General features: G+C 46.4%; 1 protein-coding gene across 1 annotated transcript; it reads left to right on the top strand.

The window, feature by feature from the left end:
• Positions 1-8: 8 nt before the first annotated feature.
• Taf5 (TATA-box binding protein associated factor 5) lies at positions 9-14,107 on the top strand. Its single transcript, XM_050176114.3, has 2 exons — positions 9-1,632; positions 13,152-14,107. The coding sequence occupies exons 1-2, from the start codon at positions 39-41 to the stop codon at positions 13,679-13,681; spliced, it is 2,124 nt and encodes a 707-aa protein (XP_050032071.1). The 5' UTR covers positions 9-38; the 3' UTR covers positions 13,682-14,107.
• Positions 14,108-16,423: the final 2,316 nt, after the last annotated feature.

Here is a 16,423-nt window from a genome sequence, read left to right as displayed (position 1 = left end):
CCTGCGGCCGCCGGCAGCGCCAGTCGGCGTCGCGCAAAATGGCGGAGCCATCGGCCGACGGTTCAGTAGTCGTCGCGCTCAACAACGGTGACGCGACACCTGCACCGGTGACACCGACGTCGGCAGCACCCACGACGACGAGCACGACGACAGACTCCGTCCAGAATGACAAGGAGGATGATGAGGATCCGCTCAGTGGCCTGGACAAGAGCTCTCTGCTGGCCGTGCTCAAGTTCCTCAAAAAGAACAAGCTCCAGGAGACCGAGCTGATCCTTCGCAAAGAGGCAAAGCTCCTCAACGACGGACTCCTGCAAGACGACGCGGCGCAGACGACCACTTCTTCCGCGTCTGACGTGAGTAGCGTCCTCTCGACGTACAAGAGCGAGGGTGATCCCGACATATACGAGGACAGCTACACGAGTTTCAAGCGGTTCATAGAGTCGTCGCTCGACTCGTACCGGCACGAGTTGGCGATGGTCCTGTATCCGGCTTTCGTGCACATGTATCTGGAGCTGGTATACAACGAGCACGAGCAGCAGGCGGTAAAGTTCATGGAGCGGTTCGGTCCCGAGCAGGAGGAGTACTACCAGGAGGACGTTAAGAGGCTCGCATGTCTGACCAAGAAGGATCACATGAAGGGTAACGAGTTCATGGACAACTTCAGGTCGGGCCAGTTCACTGTCCGCATGTCGCGCGACACGTACAACTTCCTCAAGCGCTACCTGCAGGACAAGAAGAACACGGTGCTGCAGAACATCGTGCAGGAGCACCTCTACCTCGACGTGTACGAAGGGATCGCGCGCGCCAAGGCGCAGCTGGACGCGACGGCCGGCGCTTTCCTGGGCGAGGCGGCGAGGCAAGCGAACAAGGTCAAGGTGTACTACGGCCTGCTCAAGGAGCCCGAGCTGACCATCCCGCTGGACGAGGACGACGACGGCGGCGACGGTGACGACAAGCCGAAGAAGAAGAAGCCCAAGAAGGACACGCTCCTCTCGAAGAAGGCGCGCAACGACCCGAATGCGCCGCCAAACAGCCGGATCCCGCTTCCGGAGCTGCGCGACGCCGACAAGATGGACAAGGTAACCGCCATGAAGGAGGCTCTCAAGCGGGTTCGGCTGGGTCCCGAGAGCCTGCCGTCCATCTGCTTCTACACCTTCCTCAACTCGTACCGGGGCGTGACGGTGGCTGAGGTGTCCGAGGACAGCACGTTGCTGGCCGCTGGCTTCGGCGACTCGTCCATCCGCGTGTGGACCCTGACCCCGAACAAGCTGAAGGGGATGAAGTCTGCGCACGAGCTCGAGACCATCGACAAGGACGCCGAGGACGTCCTCTACCGTATGATGGACGATCGCAGCGGCGTAGACGTGCGCATCCTGCTAGGACACAGCGGACCCGTGACGTCGGTGAGCTTCAGCCCGGACCATACGTACCTGCTGTCCTCGTCGGAGGACGCCACCATTCGACTGTGGAGCCTGTTGACGTGGACTAACGTGGTCTGCTATAGGGGCCACTGCTTCCCCATCTGGGATGTGAGGTTCAGCCCGCACGGCTTCTACTTTGCCTCGTGCGGCCACGACCGGACGGCGCGCCTCTGGTCCACGGACTCCTACCAGCCGCTGCGAGTTTTCACAGGTCTGTTGTGTGTGACTCTCCGGTGTGCGCCTTAGTGCGTGTCACATGGCATTGCCATGCCACTGCTGCTTGACGCATGTTGTTGGGTTTGAGGCCTCTGTGCCTTGCGCACTGCGGCGGTTTCTCATTTTGTGATGAGGCTATGGTGAAACATAGCCTTTTTTTTTCTGCACTGGCACGGCTGCGTTGGTGTCTGTTGTGCAAATTTCGGTGCATCTTGAGTGGCGCACCGTGTGATGGTGCAGTCAGCATTTGGACACAGAAAAGGCGCATTCTTATCATTTAAATAATGTTATTTGTTGCACTGTTCCCCAACCAAGCAAAAACATTTACGTTGAGCAAGTATATTCTCGAGAGTAATCATTACCCATACAGCTAACCTTTTCTACACTCCACGTGCTTAAACAGTATGGACCTGACTGCCATTGACATGATGCGCCTTATTGCAAAAAGTCTGGCTCTTTTGAGCTGAATCAATAACACATGAATAACACCATATAATGTCACGGGCGGCGATCCTGTGGTCTGTGCTTGGACGATGACGGCGATGACGGTTCGGCTATCTTGTGTGCACACACTAGCCCTACCATTGCTGCAGCATTGTGCACCTTGCCTTCTAAATATACCATTTGTATATAGATTCCCCCCGTACTTTGGTGGAATTGCAGGGTAAGCTTGCACTACAACACTGGGAACTGGATCTTTGCAGCGGACGGCACGTTGCTGCCACCGCAGTGACTGACCAAGTGACCTAGTGCAAGCAAGGCCCATCACTGGTCGTAAGAGAGCTTTAGCTTGTCCGGTACTCCAGTTAATGCAGGCGGACTGGTCGTTTTACCGGAGAGGTGCGGGCGTAAATGTGAGCAGCCAGAGCGGTTCAGCCACCTGGGGTGGGGGGCAGTGCTCAACCTGACAAACATGGAGCTAATATCGTAGTAATCAAGTGTTTTTATTTCACTGCAGGTCTAAATTTTCTCAGAGGCATAATTTCGTCACGATTCGCCACTGCCGAAAATTTACATCAGTAGGGAAGTAGAACATACTTGGCTGATGCAATGTTAGCTCTGTGTTTGTGTGTTTCAGCTCTGCCCCACGAGATGATGGGCACCTGTCAAGCCGCTCACGTTTATGCTTCCTGCCAATCTGATAAAACACCCAGTCCACCTTTGTTTACCGGTGCGCCAAACAAGCTAAAACTCTCTTTTCTCTTGCACCCTCATGACCCTGGGACATAAAGTGGAACAAGCGGCATGGACGTCGATGAGTGGCTGGCTATGTATGAGCGTGTCAGCAACAATAACAAGTGGGACCCGATGATAATGCTTGCAAATGTTGTTTTATATTTGCGGGACACTGCTTGACACTTGTTCGAGATGCATGAGGAGGATTTGACGAGTGGGAACGTCTGTAAGCAGAAATTACACTGTCAATATGGGAAACCTATCGAACGACAACTAGCAGCCAAGAAAGAACTCGCAATTTTCACGCAGACGTCCACAGAGCCGTACATCTCCTATATTCAGAACATGCGGGTCCTGTGCTACAAGGTCGACAAGGACATGCCTTAAGCAGACAATGTCGGACACGTACTGAAGGGCATAGCCGATGCCTTCAATCTGCTACTGTGTAAGAGTTACTCTACTGTGGAGACTGTCATCGCAGAATGTCATCGTTGTAAGCAGGCAAAAAGTCAACATATCACTCACTGCTTCGAGTGACTTCTCAATATGGCTGCCACATCCTCGTGTGAAGGTTTATCCATGTTACGTCATACGCCAGTTCCACAAAACGTCGCCAAGATCGTCCGTCGAGAACTTGAGGCCATGTCACCTGTTACTCCTCATGACGGTATGCAAGACAACAACCTAGCTACTGTTGCACTATTACAGGCCGTGGTTTGCCAAGAGGTCGCGAATATGGGCGTTTCACCTGACTTTCATAACGGTAATGCTGCTCCCAATGGCCTCCCCAGTCATCGCTGCTGCTACACCAAACGTGACTTTTATGCCACATTCTCGAAATCCAGCCGAATGGCGCATGCCTGATGACCTGCCCATCTGCTTCATATGCTCTAGGATTGGACCCATCGCCCACTATTGCCGCAGCCACTGGCCCACGTCATACCGACCAAGCCTTTACAATCGGTGGCGCCTGGAATGTGCACCATATGCTCCGTTGCTCTGTTCTCAGGCCTTAAGTGCTGATCCTCCTCCTAGGGAAAACCGGACCAGCTGCTAACCATCGCCTGCTCACTTCAACCTCGCCGCTATCCATCTCCCTTTGACCGCCTCACAGAAAACTAGCCAGTGCAGCACCCAGGGGTGACACTGCATTTACAACCCAACCTGAAAATCCTCAGATTCCCTCATAATCCTTCATACATGATGCAACCTTCTTGATGTTCTGGCTGATGGTGTGGCAGTTACTGCTCTTGTTAATACTGGCATGCAAATGTCTGTAATGAGCTCCAACTTCCGCCACCGCCTCCAGAAAGTCCCGACGTCCACGGTTTCGCCTACCGTTTCAGTAGCCAACAGTAGTACACCTGTCGTGCTTGGAATGTGCACTGCACGCATCACTATTTTCGGTCACCAAACATCTGTTCTCTTTGCTGTCCTAGAGCAGTGCCCCTATGACCTCATCCTTGGAATTTACTTTCTGTCCACACACGCTGAACTTATCGACTGCTCTACGAGACTTCTCCGGCTAGAACTCCCTTCGTGCTCCGACAATGTCGCTGCCGGCACACCCCGCCTATGTTCCGTCCAGTTTCTTCAACTGCCACCGCATGCCGCAGTATACATCCAGCTTCCACGCCTACCTGTTGACAACTACATTGCCTTCCCTATTCCTGAAATCGCCAAGACACGCAACGTCACGCTCCCCTATATGGTGGTGACGGTTAGAAACAACTGAACTTCTTTTCCTATCCTCAACTTTGGCTTTTTGATGCAAGTTTTTCTCTGCGGCATATCACTCACGCATCTGACCCTATTAGCTGACCACATGGTTTCTGCCCTGACCACAGAACCTCCACTGGATTTTCCACTGTTGTCATCACAGTCGGGTTCGTCCTGTGACCACTTCACACCTATGATATAAGAAGACCTCGCTCCAGCACTGGCAGCTGCCCTTCGCCGCATGCTGGTTTCCTACCAGAATATCTGACTTTCGCAATCATTCTCTGGGCCAGACCTCCGTCGTCACCCATCGCATTCATGCCAACGATGCGAGTCCCGTTCACCAACGGCCTTTCTGTGTGTCAGCTTCAAAGTGTGCTGTCATAAAACTGGAAGTGGATAAAATGCTTGGCAAAGGCATAATTGAGCCTTCGTGCAGTCCTTGGGCCTTGCCCATCGTACTTGTGAAAAAGAGGACAATAGCTGGGGATTCTGTGTAGACTACTGCCATCTCAACCAGATTACCAAGAAGGATGTGTATTCTCTCCCGCATATTGATGATGCGCTCAACTGCTTGCACTGTGCCAGATATTTCTCTTCAATTGACCTGCGCTCAGGACACTGGCAAATGCCTGCTTTCGTGATTCCTGATAGCCTCTATCAATTTGAAGTGATGCCTTTTGGCCTATGTAATGCTACTTTCAAGTGCATGATGCACTCTCTTCTTCGATGCGTCAAGTGGTCCATATGCCTTTGCTACCTTGATGATGATATCATTTTTTTCGGCTGCTTTTGAAGAACATCTCACTCGCCTGTCCACCGTGCTTGATGCTTTTCACCGTGCTCGCCTTCAGCTTAACTCATCGAAATGTCTCTCTGGGCACTGTCAAATCTGCATACTTGTCCACTTTATTGACGCAGCAGGCATGTAGCCAGACCCTGACAGAGTTTGCACAGTTAGTCAATTCCCTACTCCGCGGTCGGCCAAGGACGGCCCCAGTTTTCTTTACCTATGCCTGTACTTCCATTATTTTGTCTAGAACTTCATGGAAGTAGCCTGCCCTCTCACTGGCCTACTCAAGAAGGACGTCATTTTCACTTGGGGTTATGAAGAAGTGGACGCCTTCTCATCGCTCGTTGCCATCCTAATCAACTCACTTGTTGTAGCACATTCCGACCCCTCAGCCAGCACAGACGTTTGTATTGATGCCAGTGGCCACAGTATAGGCACTCTCCTCGCACAACAGCAACACGCCTACAACATGTCGTCGCCTGCGCAAGCCGCCTCCTGTCACCGTCGAAGGAAAATTACTCCATTACACAACACAAGTGCTTAGCTCTCGTCTGGGCCATCGCAAAATTCGGACCATACCTGTATGGCAGGGACTTCTCAGTTATTACTGACCACCATGTACTTTGCTGGCTTTCCTCACTCAAGGACCCCACTGATCACCTTGGCCGTTCGCCACGCTTGCAAGAATATAGCTTTCTTGTATATAAATATATGTTTATGTGTGTGTGTGTATATACAGGGTGTCCCTTGTAACTTGGGCCAAGAATTTCATAATGAAAGGTGCGTCGGAAGTGAATTGAACCAAATGCATACTATTCGCAACAGCCTGTAGGAATGTGGGCAATTTTTTTTTTTTTGTTATCCCCATAACTCACTAAAGTTTAATTAACCAACTTTTTCATTATTGACTGAGGACTCCAAGTATGATACGCAGATTTGTAGCGCACCTTCAGAAACCACCAATCTAGTTGTTTCCTGTACGATACGTCTCGCGTAGTCCTTTTTTCCTGGTTGCAGTGAAAACCCACGAAATATGAAAGAAGCCACGTGACGGAGCCCTTGCACAGTGGTATCACGCTGCTCTCAAGCGTATGTTCAGTGAACAAGGTCGGCTCCCATTGGGTGACGTCGCAAGTGCATGCTCCTGGCTGAGCGATGCTGAGGAGATAAAGAACGCCCTGCCATTTCCCCATCGCCAGACCCGATGCAGCTGACGTTCATCGAATGCACGCTTTAGAGCAGCATGATATTACTGCGCAAGTGCTCCGTCATGTGACTTTTTTCATATTTTGCAGGAAAACAACAATCGGAAAGAAGGACTGCCTGGAAAAAAAGGACTATGTGAGATGTACAGGAAACAACTCGATCGGTGGTTTCTGAAGGTGCTCTACAAACCTGCATATCATACTTGGGGTCCTCAGCCAACCATTAAAAAGTTGGGTTAATAAACTTAATTAATGAGTGAGTTATGGGGAAAACAAGAAATTGCCTGAGTTACTATAGGCCAGTGCGAATCGTATACACTCAGTTCAGTTTGCTTCCGACGCACCTTTAGCTTTTAAAATCTTGGCTCAAGTTACGTGGGACACCCTGTGTGTGTGTGTGTGTGTGTGCGTGCATGTGTGTATGTGTCAGAAGCCAACAAACAAAGACATCAAGGACTTGTCCTTGATTCTTTGTTGGCTTATGATATGAATAATAAAATTCAGGCTCCTTGGTTCCCAATCTTCTCAATCTCTCTCTCTCTCTCTATGTGTATATATGTATATATATAGCACGCATAATGCGAAGACGTGGGTTCGTATCCCACCTGTGGCCAGTTGATTTTCATCCACTATTATTCCATTTATCATTTCGTTAATTAAGAATGGGTTAGTTATAGTAACCAGGCATAAGATACCTCAGAAATGGGGTAGGAAAATGGTGCTGTGGTAGCTCAATGGGTAAGAGCATCACATGCATAATGCGAAGACATGGGCTCGTATCCCACTTGCAGCAAGTTGTTTTTTATCCACTTTCATTACCATTGAGTTATCATTTCATTAATTCAATTAAGAACAAGTAATTTCCCTATGCTGTGCTTGTTATTGTTCGTTGGCTTTCTATGATCTAATATATATATAAATTTAAAATAAACCTCAATGTTACAGAAACATTAAGTGTGGTTGGGTGTTCATAACGAAATGCAACAGCTAAGTGTCAGACAGCATTTCACACACTTCAGCACACATGACAGGCTAAAATGACTGGCAGTGGCTGCACACTCTCAGGTTGTTCCTTTGGATATCTTAGTGCTGTTCCTGGTCATTCTTCTATGCACAAGCCCTTGATATTTTTGCAACACAGAGTCGAAGGTTAGGTTTTGCCAGTTTGAGCCCTTTGGCTGCCTGACCACGTAGACACCAATGGCATCTGGAGCTGGAATAACCAAGCCATCAAATTGTTATGTGGTTCATCTTTAGGTATAAGTGCGTGACAACATTTTCTATTACCCATTCTCTTTTGTTGTGCCTTGTACTAAAATGCATGTACTTCTGACCCCTACATTCTCATCCAAGGCTTTCTGTGTAAGATTTTTTTCATATTTTTCTTAAGGTGCTAGTTCAGTCTGTCTAGCGAACGTTTCAGCTTCAACTCTGCTTGCATCTTCAGTATCATTAGAAAGCTACAGCAGCAGCAGACTAGATCAAAAAGGTTGAATCGTTGGCGAGTTTGTTGCGTCCAGAAATAGAAATTCTCTGCCTGAACTGTCAAGAATACTTTCAAGAGCCCCTCACCAAGCCTCATTTGAAACTATGGCTCAAGTGTTGGTAGTTGCAAGGCTCCGTCTGGGGAGCATTTTACAGCTAGAATTTTCCAAACGGCTCATTAGAGGATATATGAGAAATTGAAATTCCATGTGACTATGCTGCCAAGAGGCGTGCTTCACTGCCAACGTATACAGTAGCGTCCTCAAGCGGCATTTCTTGCCCTTCAAGGATCCCTTCATGTTTACATCATGAGCCCCACCTTTCTATATATATATATACATTTTGCTGTTTCTTGCTGTACGTGCACTTTCACTGGCAGTATTGCATGTTCTCCATTGGCGGCTTTGCTGAAGTCGTGACACAATCGGTGACATGGCAGGCAGTGTATCTGACGGAGAGGTGTTTGTGCGCGTGACCTTGACTCTCTGACTGAGGGTGAGGCTCCCTCGAGCCGAAGGGTACCACGGGCTTCTGCTTAAAATTTTAGCTGTTTTCGTGCCGTGCAGCCATTAAATACTTAGCCGACACGATTGCCACCATGTTATTTAGGCATCTACGCACCTTGCTTGTGTCTTTGCGATGCCCAAACTTGGCGAGTCGCCCTTTAAGGTGTAAGAACAGTGCCAACTGTTTTGTAGGCACTGTGCTTTGAGAACAGCGAACCAATTGAAAATTTATCACTTATAAAGAAACACAGGAAGAAAAGAACCTGCTGCACAACAAGAAATTTTCATTGCACTAGCCATGCCGACTTCTCCAACTCTCATTTTAACATGCTTGGCACATATTAATAGAAGTTCAATCGGGAGTGTACCAAGGATGGTGGCAATCTTTTCTGCATGCAGTCGATTTCATTTGATAGTGATATTGTGGTGGCTTGCAGTTGTCACAAAATTGCACCTGTCTTCACATGTCGGGACTTCTGAAAAGTAATTCTTGTCAGCCAAAATTACCAGTTCTTTTTCCGGCACTCTACTATTGAAATGGCAAACGGCCAGCGAGTCCAGCAAGTGCTCACTTATTTCACTAAGGAAAGTTCCAATCATTTTATGCCCCAAAATTTTACTAGAGCAGATGTTTGGGCTGGTCGGTTATTTATGAACATCTAATAACAGCGCGAAAACCATGGACATAGCATACATGAGCACTGTGTATGTCTTTTCTGTACTATAGTTTTCATTCTACGGGCTGTGATTAGATCATTATGCTGAAAGTAACAGGAGAATGATAGGTGGCATGCCAGGGAATGGCTTTAGAAAGTGCACAAGAGCATGGGAAATAATGCCGTATCTGCTTTTGAGAAAATCTGAAATGGCTACAGCATCATAAATGCTTTGGTATACACAGTTGTTCCAGATCATGGTTGTAAGACAAATTACTCTTATGCATAGATAAGTGCCGTACATTTGGGTAATTATTTCACTTTACTTCATTGTGCTTTTTTTGTGTGTATTGTGAGGTTAGCCCACTGCTGAAATGTATTAATTAGCATCAATAGACTCAAGATGATAACAGAAAAACGACCACACCTTATTCATGCTATAGTGTACCAATTGTATGTAATTTCCACATTAAGACCTTCTTTCATACATTTAACCCTTTAATCCCTAATCCAGAGCTGTACTCATCGTGGTAGGTTGTACCGATATCGCCAATGATGAGTCACACTAGTCCAGCTTGACGTTGTACTGCTCCCACTGCCAAAGACAAGTTACGGTCAGTAGTTGGCTATGGTTTCAATTCGCAACACTTGAGGGCATTGCGGCCCTTACAGCAGTGCAGCCTTTGCAGTGGTGCAGCCTTTACATGAGTCTACATGGTATACTGCTTCCAGGTACTATCAACTCTTTTATGCTGCCTGAGAGAGAATACATTGCCGTAAAGCTATAGACCCTATAGTTGCGACCCTATAGTTGCCATCACAAAACAATGAAAATATACATGATGACAGATTATTTGCTATTGAAGATTTTTTTTCTTTGAGAAAGATTAAGCTGCATGTATGGCTATAACAAAACTGATCAAATGTGAACTAGCATGTTGCATGTGACGTTTTGACATCAAGCTGTATTGTACAGTGCTGGCTCGCACACGCATCCTGCTTGTCTCGAAATCTTGCCTGAATTTTCTGCAGAGTTGATGTTTCCTGATGCGCATTGGTAGGAGAGTCGTTTGGTGTGGCTCTCTTATTAGTCCTTTGTTGCCAATTTTCATCATTTGCTTTGAGGAGGCATTGTTAAGCGCTAATAGCTGTTCGTGAATGGGATGAACAGGTGTGGTTAGCGTATCATTTACGAGTGTTTGGTAACTAGTTGAATTATCAGATCTTGTAGGCCTTCTCGAACTGTTTCAATGGGCTCGTACGTTAAAGGGACTCTGCATTGCGCTTTGTAGATGTGCTCATATTTGCTTAAGATCAGTTGCTAATGTTGCATGAATACGGATTTCAACATACAACAGCAGGGAAATTTCACTATGCAAACTAACATAATGGTTCTGTTCACTCGCACTTTGGAAATTTACCATCGACCATTTCACTCCCCCTTGGCAAGAACTACTTCTGTTGATGCTAAGCATGCATCACGTGCAAATGCATGAAGCTCTAGCACCATTAATGCCTACGTGTCGCTGCTTATTTCACCAAGTTGTACCACTGCCTACCATGGTTACGATAACTCAAGTGCAATGAGACCGAAGAAAAAGATTTAGCATCAGCACAATTTATGCCTACTTGTCGCTGCCTGTTTCAACAAGTCGTACTACTGCCTACCATGGTTACAATAGCTGAAGTGTAGTGAGACCACAGAAAAATATTTAACAGGGCGCAGAAAGAACCCTGAGGTCAGGAGTGCTTACTAACGACCAAATGGTTTATTTCTGGAAGTGCTATTGAGGGCATGTACAATAAATGGTCAGCATGATAATCGATTTCCTTGGTCTCTAGGTGACAGGCGATGGGGAGAATAGCTCATGCGTGCATCCCCATCTGTAAAGTTATTGAAAGCCCCAAATATCTCACAGGCACGCTGTTTAAGGGGCTTTCATATTTCAGTTCTCAGAGATGGGAACTGCGGCCGTGCCTGTGACACTGGGTGGCAAGATAACCGTAGGGGGTCCTTTTAGTGAAGCAGCATGTTTACGTAACCGTTCATTGCTACACCTTCACATTTTACCATGTAGCACCAACTGACTTTTGTCTGGCAGTTGCAGTGTCGATGGTGTCCTGCATCATGGTTTTATATCTGGTTTTTACCAAGGTGTGTCAAACAGGCCCATTTGAGCATACTGCTTAAGTCTAAGGAAAATTTAATCTGTCAGCAGAAGTAGCAGTTTCAGCAGTAGAAGTGACCATTAAAACTTCAAATGAATGCTGAAAGAGATGAAGTTTCATCCCTCCCGCAGTTATGGAACAGGCATAACCCATTATGGCAGCGTTTGTTCATTGTCCCTGAGCACTCATTTCTTTTTTTGATCTGTCCTTTGCATGCTCGCCTCTGCCATGCAGATGCTAAATAACTTGTGGCAAAGTGCCCCAAGAAGGGCTAGTGAGATCTAGTGAGATCTAGGCTAGTGAGTTCAAGTGAGATCTTACAAGAAAGAAACTGTTGTTTGTAAACATGTTGCATTCTCTGTGAGGTTCAGAGATGTGACCAATATGCAAGAAAATACTGAGCACTAGAGGCACAGTTAGCATCTCTACAGTGCTTTGTTGTGAGGTTTCCTTGTTGAAGCATTCGATTTCTTGTGCATACAAAAGTTTTTAAAGCCTAATGTAGTGCAAGACATGTGGGCTGATTGGAAGCATCAGTGGCATGCTCCGAGTTTAACCGAAGCTCTGGGTTTCTTACCGGGTTCTGATTTAGCATAACTGTTTTATTGCTGTACACAATTGCCAGTTTCTTTGAGAATGAGTAGAAATTATGTCATCTTGAGTGATGCCACACAGAAAGGACAAGAGTTTCTTAGTTATATGGCAGGCACCTTGTGTTGGAACATGGCTGAAACATGTTTACCCTCACTTGTGCATTAAAACCAGTGCTTTGACTTTACTGCAAAAAGATGACACCACCAATCTCTTGTGCGAGAAATTTTTTAGAATTGCCACAGACAATGCATGATTCCAACTATCCTGGATAGAGGAGGCATGTATGGCCCCTCAAACGCATGATTGGACTAATCGCCACTCTATGCCGCCGGTTATGCAAAATTGTACCATAATCATTCGGTTGGCGAAGCCATTAATACCTCTTTTCTCAGTGCAGTGCAGCATCCAGTGCATAACCTTTGAGCACAGCATTATGCCATCTTTAGCCATAAATGTATTGTCCACCTGTAGCCTGTGTCAGGTCAAGAATGCAGCGACAAGTGCATCTCAAATGTAATGCAAACGCATGCTCCGGTGAACTGCCTCATTCCCTCCTTCTTCTTCCTTATTAGAATCACTATCAGTTTATTCGCATCAGTAATGAGACAAGAATTACAAGAAATGTATGCACAGAAGGAGAGAGGTCCAATAGTTGGAAATTGAATCAGGACCTATTTATTGGCACACTTATCCATTGCCTTGCTCAGGCCCTACGGTGTTGCGGACTTTCCGGTATAAAAGAGTATCCCTATTTGTAAAAGGACTAGCCCCATTTTTTGTGATGCACCTTTTAAGCTGTGCACTGGGAAGTCCTCTGGGTGCTAGATGAGGTTCATTGCCAGGTCAAGCTCTTGGTTTATTGGTGTCTTCAATTTAGGCTCAGTATTTCTCCAGTTTTGGAAATTCTGGGCAGCACAACACTGGACAGTGTGTTAAGATTGCTACGCTGTCTGCACAATGGTTGTAAACACCACATGCCAGAAGTTGCAAGCATTGAATGTGAGCTATTTAGCATGAATCCATTGTTATGTGCAGTGCGAACAAGAAAATAAGGACGAGAGAAGGGATGAACACAGCTGGGCGCTACGCGCAGCTTTGCTGTTGAAGACCTGAAATGACGGCACATCCTTCCGTCTAGCAAATTTGTGAACAGGTCAATCAAATTCCAAGGCCACTGACGCATGTTCTTTATTTTTTTTTTCCCCACACAGGGCACGTGTCCGACGTGGACTGCATCCAGTTCCACCACAACAGCAACTACGTTGCAACAGGCTCCAGTGACCGGACGGTGAGATTGTGGGACGTGCTGACCGGCAGTTGCGTGCGCTACATGACCGGGCACAAGGGGCGCATCTACTGCCTTCAGTTCAGCAATGACGGCCGGTTTCTTGCATCCGGGGGTGCCGACTGCAAGATTCTCATGTGGGACATTGCTCATGGCCACCTGCTCGCCGAGCTGTCCGGCCACACGGACACAATCTACTGCCTCTGCTTCAGTCGGGACACGGCAATTCTCGCCTCTGGGGGCATCGACAACTGCATCAAGCTGTGGGACTTTGCGCGGCTAATAGATGAGATAGATCTCGAAGATCTCAACATTTCCCATGCGCCAACGGTGCGGACAAACTGTGATGGGCTGCTCTTAGGCTCGTATCCGACCAAGGCGACGTCCATCTTGGCCCTGCATTTCACGAGGAGAAACCTCTTGCTAGCGGCCGGCATGTACCAGAGTGGTTCCTGAAATTGGGAGGGCATATTTTTTTAAAATCTGATGTGTTGTCACTTTAGTGCATTGGGCATATTTGCAAGCAACTCATCTGTCGCAATCTTATACATATGTATATAAGCTCATGTATCATCACTTTCTAGGGAAAATAAATGTATATGGCTGTATCTAAAGCTCTACCAAGCACATCATCTCTGTTTTTCTTGTTTTTTATATAAACTGCAGCCATGGGGAACTAACTGCACTAACTTAATGTTTTGCTACGAATTTTGGGATGGAGTCAAAGACCCGCTATTTTGGAGGAGTGGTACACCACAAAATGCGGGATATCTCTGCATACAATGATCATGCAAATGTGTTCATCTGTATGGCATGAATGTGAATAACGTTTTGCATGTAAATAAAGCTAATCATCTGAAATAAAGTCAGTCACAAGCCCACCGTGTTGATGCAGCAGATTTTCCACAAACTACACCTTCAACTGTAATGCCTGTGGGTGTTCTCAGTAAAATCTTGCAAAATTGTACCCCACCCTTTCTGCTCAATCCATGACAAGGAAGAATACCAGTTGAATAGTCTTGTCACACTACTGCATACCTGGCAAGCCTCCCGAATTATTCGTAGGGTTTATTAATTTGGGATGGTTTGATAACTTTTAAAATATTGTGTCAAGCTTTATGAAAAGGTAATCATCTTTGTGAATAAGATTCACTCGTTAGCCTCCACAGTTTTTGTTGGAAATCTTTATGATGGAAGCACACTAGAGGAATACTTGCTTTGAGTAAGTTTCCTAATGCAGGTGAAATCAGCAGTGTTGAATTTGCAGGTGAAGTCACTGTGATCTAAAAACAGTATGTTGCATGTCAGCCTCTGCTGTTCTAAGCTTGGTGCTGCCTGCGCTCTGAATCTAAATGTAAACAATTGTTATGGAAGTGCATATGTATGCCTCAAAAGCGGTGTTCTCAGAGCAAGGTTAAAGACAAAAAAACTCGATGCAACTATTCCCCTCCTCGGTGTCACGTCCAGGGATTCTACGAGTTTTTAGGTTCTCGGGTCGGCAGGTATGCTACTGCATCTTGACGACAGCATACATTCACTTAAAGCAGTGGTAAAGGGAAACACTGAATTAGTTTCAACTGGTTAATATGTTTACAAAACGTTGTTTGGCAAAAAGGTTGGATGCTACTGTAGAAGTCTGAACTTGCACACTTTTGAAAATATTGTGCTGAAACTTCAGCACTTGTAACGCCATCAATGCCTGTCTGTGAAGTCATAGATTTCAATGTATTTGCTCACACTAGGGCCAATGTAGGGCAGCAAATGTTTTCAAAAATGTACTAGTGTAATTTGTTGGCTCTTTGAAGATTCTGAACTAGCCATTCTTTAATGACAAATATTTAACTAGGCTCAAGTAGGTGCTGTCAAAATCCGTGAAGGCATTGCTGGTGCAGGAACTTCAGGCCGGCATCAGCTGCCATCTATCAATTTCGTCGCGCATTTTCTGTTTTTGTAAGCATTCTCTCGCAGTAACAGCAGCCAAACTGCTGTCATAAAAACAAAATTTACTAATGCTGCTTAACTTGGAGCTTTTGTTCTTAGTGTCTTTAGTGCTATAGCTGCAAAGGTAAGGGAATAGATTAGCATGCTTAACTGTACTTCTTACTCAAAGCACATTTAGTACATTCTTCATTGGGTGCATGATGTTTTATGAATGTAACAGCAACAACTTGATTTGGTCAAGTTGGTTCATCTTGAGCAAAACTTGATGCAGGGTTGCGAAAAACTTCAAGTGCAGCTCAGACGTCGTTTATGAGATACCTTTAGTTTGTGGAAAAGTGTGCCTTGGACAAACTGGGCAATGTTTTAATGATGGAGCTAGGCAGAAGATGTAACAACGTAAAAAACAGGTAGAGTAGCCATTTCGCTGCGCATTGCAACAAATGCTCATGTACCGCAACGTTCAGTGACACCAGGTTTCTGAAGCACACAAAGAGCAAAAAAGAAAGAAATTGTAGAAGCTTGATACATTACCAAAGCAGGAGGTAAATGCGTAAGCACACCATCACTCAGTCTAACAAAATTTGAGATAAATTTTCTAGATAAGCACCTCTACTTGTAGGCAGTACGCATGCCTTTTAACCTTTTTAGTTATTGTTTTTTTTACATGTTATAAAAGCTGGTTGATTTTTCAATAAATTTTCCCGTTGGCAGTGCAGTGCTCGTCCTGTTGTGTTTGTTTTCAATTAGTGTCCTCGTCTTCTTTGTGCTGCTTCAAGTCTTAGTTTATGAATGTGTTACAATTAGTTGTTGCTAAAGGTGTAATGGTACTGGAACCGTCACTCTGAAATCTGAATTGCGCAGCAGGTGCTTACACGAGTTAACTTTGAAGCGAGAAGAAGGAATAATGCGGTTGACGTACAAGCTGTTGGCGTTCCTTTGTACAACGGGGTGCTGATAAGTATTTAGCCTTACTCAGAAAAAAAATTGAGCTACGTAGCTGTAATTGCAGGATTGTGTTGGTCAATTTTTCTATTTTCAATGGGGCAAAAATTAGCTACCAACTTTGCGGCGCGGTAAGGTTTCGTAAAGCGGTACAACAGGCTGACGCGCCGCCAATCCGAAAGTAGCAGACGACGCCCCGGCGCGTACGACACATGGCGCATGCGCACTAGGCCGGCGGTTCCCCCTTGCCTTCGCGAACAGCGCATGCGCCTTTTCCTCGGGGCGGGTGAGGAGAACGAGGGGGGAGGGAGGGGT

This window comes from Dermacentor andersoni, chromosome 9, assembly GCF_023375885.2.
Source record: "Dermacentor andersoni chromosome 9, qqDerAnde1_hic_scaffold, whole genome shotgun sequence".
Taxonomy (NCBI): Eukaryota; Metazoa; Arthropoda; class Arachnida; order Ixodida; family Ixodidae; genus Dermacentor; species Dermacentor andersoni.
This window is presented reverse-complemented; position numbering and strand designations above follow the sequence as displayed.